The sequence below is a fragment of the Sphaeroforma arctica genome (genome assembly GCF_001186125.1).
Source record: "Sphaeroforma arctica JP610 unplaced genomic scaffold supercont1.798, whole genome shotgun sequence".
In the NCBI taxonomy this organism is placed as follows: Eukaryota; class Ichthyosporea; order Ichthyophonida; genus Sphaeroforma; species Sphaeroforma arctica.
Window position 1 is genome coordinate 28,067 of NW_014039760.1, and position 8,655 is coordinate 36,721.

At 39.3% G+C, this 8,655-nt stretch overlaps 2 protein-coding genes across 2 annotated transcripts in view; both read left to right on the top strand.

Annotated features, from left to right (window-relative positions):
- Positions 1 to 4,935: 4,935 nt before the first annotated feature.
- On the top strand, positions 4,936 to 7,186 carry SARC_08656 (hypothetical protein). Its single transcript, XM_014297362.1, has 3 exons — positions 4,936 to 6,306; positions 6,529 to 6,772; positions 6,883 to 7,186. The coding sequence occupies exons 1-3, from the start codon at positions 4,959 to 4,961 to the stop codon at positions 7,064 to 7,066; spliced, it is 1,776 nt and encodes a 591-aa protein (XP_014152837.1). The 5' UTR covers positions 4,936 to 4,958; the 3' UTR covers positions 7,067 to 7,186.
- Positions 7,187 to 8,359: 1,173 nt separating this feature from the next.
- The window catches only part of SARC_08657 (hypothetical protein), a 5,121-nt gene continuing 4,825 nt past the window's right edge, over positions 8,360 to 8,655 (top strand). The window contains exon 1 of the mRNA XM_014297363.1: positions 8,360 to 8,461. Coding sequence (XP_014152838.1) covers positions 8,375 to 8,461 — 87 coding nt within the window. The 5' untranslated portion in view covers positions 8,360 to 8,374. The remainder of the gene's footprint in view (positions 8,462 to 8,655) is intronic.

The following is an 8,655-nucleotide window of genomic DNA, read 5'->3' on the forward strand; positions in this document are numbered from 1 at the left end:
ATATGTGTGTGTGTGAATGTGGGTGGATGGGTGTATATTTTTATGTATGTATGTGTGCGTGTGTGCGTGTGTATGTGTGTATGTGTTTTCACGTGTGTGTGTGTGTGTGTGTTTTCACGTGTGTGCGTGTGTGTGTTAGTTTGTTTGCGTGGAAGTCTGTGTATGCGTGTGTGCGTGTGTGTGATAGTTTGTTTGTGTGTGCGTTCGTGTGTAAGAATATATAGATTTTTATTCATACATTTATATAGGCTTTGCTTGTCAATATACGCCCCCAAGGCGGAAATTTACTCTTAATTTGCTTCGTAGCCTGTTGATTATTATCTAGAAGGACGAATCGTCGTATACTCGAGCACCTATGTTTGCCCGCAGGTATTATACATAGTAAATCAGTTTGGATTATATGCAGGTACAGGTGAACGGTACAGTGATCCTAGGCAGTCACCCACAATCGCAGACAAGAACTAGCATGTACTCCAAACTATCACTAAAAATTACAAATGTGTTATTTTCCGCTTAGAGCCATTCTTCACAACGAATATCAATTAAGAAAGTGCAGCTAGGTGCATACATTCTATGACCACAACTTGTCACCATGAACTTCATGTTCGTGTGCAACGTTTGCGTTCGGAAGCATTTTGGGCATTTCTTAAAATCCTCCGTCTCGACCTCTGTAGCGCTCATACTATCTTTTTTTTCTCGACATTTAGAGATTTGGTTGCACACAGTACAGGTGTAGTATGAATTCAATTCATAAATATGATACACACATATGTATATAAATATAAAAAAACAATCATATTTCATATTTATTCTAATAAATAGCCCTCAATAAAAAGACAAGAAGGCTATGGAAGGGCCCAAGAAGAGGTTCAGACTTTTAGACTTGAGTTTTCACTGTTTTGGTAGGGCTGGTAGGTGAGTCATAATAAAAAAATATGAGGAATACATACGCAGACTATTTTATAGAAGGCTATGGCCTATGGAATTGCCCTCTTGTATAATAATTTAGAAGGCTGTGTCCATGTGCTATGGAATACGTGCAATTATTGTAGGAGGCTATGGAATACGAAATCTATACCTGCCCTGAGGGGTGAGCAAATGAATGTATGCAGGTATGTAAGTGTTTATTTATGATCTATGCATGCTTGCATGCATTTTTATTTATTTAAAATATATGTATGTTGTATTAAGCATGGATGTATATATGCATTTATGTATGCTGTATGTTCGATATATGTTGTATATGCTGAATGTAAATATGCTGTATTTATGCTTATCATCCCTTAGTATAACATTTGTAAGTCATCTATCGCGAAAATCTTCAATTTTTACGTAAACCAAATGCACCTAATAAAATGGCTCCATAGACCAAAAGTTCAATTTATACACAGTTCCGAGCCAGACCATGCATCACGCCTGAATGCATTTATTTTTATTTTCAACTAAAATATATTCATGTTGTATGTAAGTGTATTTCCATATGATGTATGCTGCGTATAATATATATGTTGTATATGCTTTATGTATGTTGCATGCTTATCATTATTGACCATCAATTTTGTTTCCCCCATTTGTAAGTCATCTCTCGCGAAAATCTTCAGTTTTTACGTAAACCAGATTGTTTAATTTTCAGAAGGCTATGACCAGATCCAAAAAAAAAATGGCACAATAGTCCAAAAATAATAGTAAGACAATTGTCCATTCCGAACGAAAAACCCGAACAAATAATACGAGAAAAAAATACGAACCTGTTTTGTTTAAAAATAAAAGACTGGGGCAAGAGGTGGCCGGGCCTGGCCGCCTGAGTGACTTTAAAAAAAAATAGTACTTTATAAATACATATTTCTTAAACAAAAGGTATCCTATTTATCTCTTTTTTTTTGCACAGGGGTTAGACCGTTAGGGACTTTTAGGGGCTCTCTAGTAGAGGGCCCTCAGGCTGGGCTAAAATAACCGCCGCTTTGAAAGAATGATATCTGACGGCTACAAATGATCAGATTTACGTGTACGATGGAGCAATTCGCCAGGGCCCAGGGGCCAGGCCGACAGGGCTCAGGGCCCTGCAGGGATCCACAGATTTTGTAGCAAGTGCGATTTTAAAGTTTGTTTTTATAAATTCAGGAAACACGGAAGGAGAGTATACAGTCATAGAGTCGTAGAGTCCCAACCTCAACCCGGTTTTCCGTTATTAAAACTTTTATAAATCGAATAAATATACATTTACGTTCAGCTTTTAATCCATATGTACACCTTGCGGGTCTAAACATCTAAGAGTGTACCGCTTTGCATCTTTTAAAAAAAAAAAGCTAACAATTTACAGAACACAAAAGCAATCGTATTTTCTGACGTCAAGGGATTTACATTTCATTTTTTCATCTTCAAAGAGAAACCTACCTAGGTTCATTTAATAGGACGAATTCTTTGATTGAAAACAGTACACACTTATATTTTTACACCCAAAAAAGTGCACCTAACAAAAAGGTGCACCTAAGTTGAGCATAAACGTATATTTATTCGATATATAAAAGTACAAACGGAAAACGGTTTGAAGTTAGAACTCGGTGCAGTCTAACTTTTTTTTAGTTTTAAAAAAAGACAACAAATACAGTGTGTTGAATTGTTGATTCAAAAGATGTAATTTTGACAAGATACTATTGGGCAATAAAAACAAAGTGGGAATGTTTCTCTGTCAGTAGGATTTATAGAACCCTAAAGCCCTCCAAACTCCATCATGCTCCAAGATGCTCGGCAATACTGAATCAAAATTGATGCAATATCAATTGAAGGCGGTGATTGGTGGAGGCTGTCGCGAGTTAGCAAGGAGATAGAGTTGGGACTCCCTTGGTCTAATGGGGATTCACTTTTGAGTAGGGATAATAATATTTGACAGTCGGACAGGGAGTCAGAGCCTAGTAGACTTAAAAAAAGGGTTTAACATTAGAAAGCCCAGGGCCCCAGGCCCCGCCGCCCCAGAGGCCAAAGTCTCAGAGAGCAGAGCCAAACTCCAGAGTCCAGAGTCCATAGGTCAGAAGTAGGAGCAGTCCTGTACTCTGCACACTGTGAGTGACTGTACATATTTGTCGACAGTTCGACACTGTGTACAGACTACATACTACAGAGTGAACAGACTACTACAGAGTACAGGCTACAAACACTCAGAGTGTAAAAGCTCACAGCTGCAAAGTCTTCTTCTCTCTCTTCAACTCTTGTTGTGTTTGTCCAGCAGCTGTGACCTGTGAGGCGCGGGTGTGTACAATTGTACGCTATGGTGCTACAAACTCTGTCCTCTGTTTGAACTTTTGAAGTCTGATCACTGGATCAGTGATCACTATTAAATTAAAGATAAATATGCAAAAATCAAAATCAAAACTATCAAAATAAAATAAAATTCATTTTTCTTGACAAAATCTTCTTCATTACAAACTACTAAGCAGTGAAATTTCCTCGATTTCCATTTTTTTTTCCGGCCCCTCATTTTGTTGTTTGTTAAATTTTTGGTTAAAAAAATATATATATATAATAAACAGAAATCATTTGGGTTATGTGTTTTATTCAGCAGTGTAGGCCAGTTGGGTTGCTTGACAGAACTTGAAAAATATGTAAATGTACTTACATTTGTAACTATGTATGTAATGTGTTTTTACTAATAAAAAAATCAAATGTAAATAGTAATTAGGATTTAGGTGGTACAATTTACAAAGCACCTATAACCAAGCCCCAAGATTACACAACAACAAGAGAGAGGCCGAGGGCTATGGCCTATTGATATTTGAGCCTATGACTCTTTCTTGAAGTCTCGAATCTCGAGTCTTGTTCGAGTCTAGACAGTCGACTCCCGCTGTCACGCGTGACTCGACTCTCGAAACGAGTCTATAACTCTAAACACTCCCTTCGACTCGCGCAGTCACACAGTCACAGTTTCAGGACTCCAGGAGTCAGGACTCTAAAAAGAGTCACGAGTGACTCCACAGTCCACAACATTGTATATAATAAATAAAACATGGCTGGGACGCCACGGGGACTGAAAGCGCTTTATTGTAGAGGCAATTCATTTTGTTCATAATCACGTTCATACCGGTAAAGTATCTGGGCCTTTTTTCGAAGAAAAAAAACAAAAACAAAATTATACAAATAAATTTGGAGTCTTTCCTTCTGAAATGAGGAGGGACCCCAAGAGGGTCTACAAATGCGTCAAATACCGTCACTGACGTTTTTTTTTGGCGCCAGACAAAAAATCGGTGATAAAGTTGACAGGGATTTTTAGAAAAGCATACGCTTTCAGCAATAAAACAAATAAATAGTAAATATGTAGTAATGTACAGTACATAATAGACAGTAATCCACACTTCCCGAGAGAGAGGCCGAGAGTCCGAGAGTTCGAGAGTCCGAGAGACTACATATCAGTCAGTCAGTCAGTCATACAGACACACGAAAAAAAAGTGCCAGACTGCAGCAGTGCAAGAGTAAAACATTCTTGAAAAGACTCTCACAAATACTATTAAAAAAAGTTCTTACATACATAGTACCTATTTAAAAAAAAAGCTGAAATCATCGACTCGACGACTCAGTGTCTCACTCTTGTATTCCTTTTTATTTTTAAAAAAGATAAGTAAAATATTATTTTCGTTTTTTTAGTGAACCTATTTTGTTTTTGTTGAAAAATACGTATATTTTCTATAAAAATCATTTTTCTGAAAGGGGACGAAATGCTCTTTGAAAGAGATATAATAAAAAGGGTCCCTAAATTGTGGCTCCTCCTGTCCTCCAGCCTGCCGGGCTGCAGGGCCTGCACAATAAATAGTTCACAACAGAAATACATCAAAGTGATCAAACTATTTTCTGATTTATCCCAGCGACCCAGTCCTCATTTACATTATAAATAGCACCACACTTGTGCTCTCTATAATCATTATTATAAATAACACTTTTTACATAATCGGATTAGACATACATACATTATGTCATCGATAGACAACGACGTGTCTGACTCGTCAAATGATTTACAGAATGCCTCATTTGGTAACAAATTATGGACGTCGCTACGAAATTCGTCCATGATTCTGTGGACGCTTGTTGGCGCTTTTATCGGTATTGGAGTGGGTCTCCTTCTGTCACACTTTCAACCTAGTGCTTATATAACATTATGGCTAGGTATGCCTGGTACTTTGTTCATCCGAGCACTAACCCTTATGGTTGTACCCCTTGTATTCTGCTCTATTCTCCTTGGTGTGGCGGGTGTGGTCGATGTTGGGGGGTCCGTCGGGAGACTTTCTGCGTGGACAGTGGCCCTATACTCGTTGACAACGGTAGTAGCTGTCATCGAGGGTTTAATTTTTGTTCAAAGTTTCCGTTTCGCCTGGGCTGTAGGCCCTGAGGACGTATCTGGTGTAACTGTGAACCCCATCACCGTAGAGTGGGATCTCAACGCACGAGTGTCTGCCATAGATAACAATATGGCTGATGATTTCTACTACTCGCTGGCAACTGCCTCGTCTGTATTGCTACTACTACCAGGGCAACAAGTGTTGACAAATATCACCACTTTGGTTTACAATGCTCCGCAGACCGTATCATTCATGATGCCTGACCTCCTACCCACTGGCTCAGTTACCAATTTCTCCGTGTACGACGCCGCTGGTGCGCTTGCATTTGCCGTTCCCGATGGTGCCTTGACGATTATCCCTAGTGCAAGTGATACAACATCCTCAGATTCTCCTGCGTCTACCGGCGAGAGTGTGTCTAACTCGTTTGAGGATCTTCTGTACATGCTTGTACCCCGTAATGCTTTAGGAACATTCGTCGGTCTGCCTAATAATAGTGCCAGTTTGCTTGGTCTTATCACTTTTGCCCTTGTGTTCGCTGTGGGTCTTGCTATTCTGAAGAGGAGGAACATGTGGAAATCAGATGTAGTCCTTGATGTCACTAGACAGATCCTGGACGTCATCTTACTACTTACCAACGTTATCCTGAAGCTCACTCCCGTTGCCGTTTGTTCGCTGATCATCAGTGCAGTGGGCTCGCAGTCTTTGCAGTCCCTTGCAGATACTATGGCCTCGCTGGGTATATTATTCGCGACTGTAATTTTAGCCTTTTTGTTCCACGCTTTTGTCTTCATGGGATCTCTGCTTTGGGGCTTCACTAGAAGGAATATTTTCACGCATTATGCCGGTGTGGCCCCGGCTCTCTCCCTGGCTTTCGCTTCGGCTTCTTCAGCATCTACTTTGCCTACCACAATGGCCATGGCCGAGAAGATTGGCATGAGTGAGCACATTTCCAAATTTGTCCTTTCGCTTGGAGCAACAATAAGTAAGTAATATCTTCTGCCTGCTTAATTTCTACCCTTTTTTTTTTCAGAATTCCTGGGTATAGTATCCACTTTAGGATCTCGTACGGTCAGTAATCTGTTACTGTACGATAGTCATTGTATGTACGGCTGTCTTATTGAAATCATCGGCATGTTTGCTTCACTAAGAACCAAACAAGCTTTGTTGTGATACTTATAGTTAAATATAATTGAACAACTCACAGATATGGATGGAAATGCTGTTTTCATGCCGGCCATCGTGATCTGGCTCGCCGATTCTGCTGGTATTCCCATTACTGTCGTTGATCAAATCATCATCTGCATTGTCGCCGCACTAGCATCCATGGGCTCATCTCCTGCTCCTGGGCTGACCCCAGCCGTTATCCTTGTGTGGGGTTCTGTTTTCCCCGAGTATCCAGTACCGGATGCAATCGTTTATGTTTTGGCTCTCGATTGGCTACTTGATAGGTACGTCGTTTCTTCCTTTTACGTAATCACGCACGTGATGGTCAGTATTTTGGAAATCAGAATGTTTGTCCATTGTCTGATCGAACTACTATTTCTTTTTGAAATTACAGGTGCATCACCACAGTCAATGTCGCCGGAGACACCGTAATTGCTCGTGTAGTTGACACACTGAACGATAAGCAACTGAAGTTGCCCAATGAATCAAATATTGAATTGCCAATAGATTCGGACAACGATGAGAACGTGGCTGAAGATCTCGCCGAGTTTCAGTCGACGCCTAGCATCAAGAAATAAGTGCATCGTGTCGCACAAAATTTAGAAAGTCCCGTCTTGTAGGCGAGCACTTTGGTATACAAATAAAAGTGTAAATTAAATCAACTCCTTCAATTAAGCCTATTTGGAGTATTCGAGCACAGAAGTCAAGAAAGCATATCTACGTTGCCTACCAGTGTCACGTAGCGTTCTTTTTCCCCATGTCTAATACTCGAGTCGATCACTCACGTTGTTGTTCTTGCCTGCCTGTCCAATTGTAAAGTTGAGTCGTCTTAGTAACTTTTGCCGAGACTGCCGCTCAGTATTGTATGAATAATACTGGCCAGTGTTCCATTTATCGCTTTGTTTATGATATGTGAGAAAAGCTAGATCCACATGCACAGCTTAAGTTGCAAACGAATCAGATAGTTGTCGTGGTAAAGGATTCAGGCAGTACAGAAACAAAGGGATAAGAGCACGGTGTTGTTCAGTCAACTCTAGGTATTACGAGAAATTATTATTTCGTCGTACGAAACGTATTTATACTCAGCTTTGTGGGCAAGCACGTTGGCGAATAGAGTACATATTGTTATTAGTACTTCAGGACCCATACATGTATGTGTAAGTCACCTGCTATTTAGAATCTTGCCGCAAAATATGTACAGCCTTTTACGTATGACCATCATCCCAGATGGGAACCAAAATAATAATATCATGGCAACATTCATTAACATGCGCACACAAGTTTGATGACATTATAAGCATTAAAGATGGCCAAGGACACGTCAGACAGCGCCCACAGGCAGTTCTGCAGTCCTCTACGTTCTTCAATTACGCAAAGGCTATTTTTTAATATTATATTTTATATACATACATTGTTTTTTTAAATTGAAAAAAAAACTGCAAAAAAAACAAAGTTCAAAAAGGGGGTTCCACAGTCCAATCAGTCTTCGCCAACACATCCCCTCTCCCATACATATTTTGTATTTTGGTTTTGTTTTTTTTGGTTTTGTTTTGTTTTAAAGAAAAACAATCAAATACAAAGAAATACTTTCTTCTTTCAAAGAGTCAATGATGAAGGAGTATTTTGCTATTTCAGAAAACAATTTTTTTTAAAAGCCCGCGCAAAAAGATATCTATCTAAATATAAATATGATCTCCTATCAGTCCTCGACTCCTCGCTCAGTCTACAAAAAACAAAAAGGACAAAGAGAAGAAGAGACTCGTAGGGTGAATCTAAATACAACATTTATGTCACACAGGTTATTTACATGCCTTTACCAATTTCCCATAAAATACAGCAAAGTGCTATTTTCAATGCTTGTGATGAGTGATCAGTGAATAGTCGACATGCTATCATCTCGGATTCAAACCCCATCAATGAAGAATAACACGCAGAAGCGCAAACGCGTTGCTGCAGCTAAGTCGAATAAAGGGGTGAGTAGCGAACAAGTTCTATTGTAGACAAAATATATATTAGTTCAGAATGTTGGTTCTCTATATTACACGTAGTGTGATGTAAAGATATATATATATATATATATATATATATATATATATATACGTCTACTATATGTGTTGTGTGTGTGTGTGTGTGTGTGTGTGTGTGTGTGTGTGTGTGTGTGTCTCTA

Coding starts and splice junctions, on each gene's coding strand:
- SARC_08656 (XM_014297362.1), top strand. CDS start 4,959: ATGTCATCGATAGACAACGACGTGTCTGACTCGTCAAATGATTTACAG. Junction 6,307..6,528: donor TTCGCTTGGAGCAACAATAA/GTAAGTAATATC, acceptor AACAACTCACAG/ATATGGATGGAAATGCTGTT. Junction 6,773..6,882: donor CTCGATTGGCTACTTGATAG/GTACGTCGTTTC, acceptor TTGAAATTACAG/GTGCATCACCACAGTCAATG.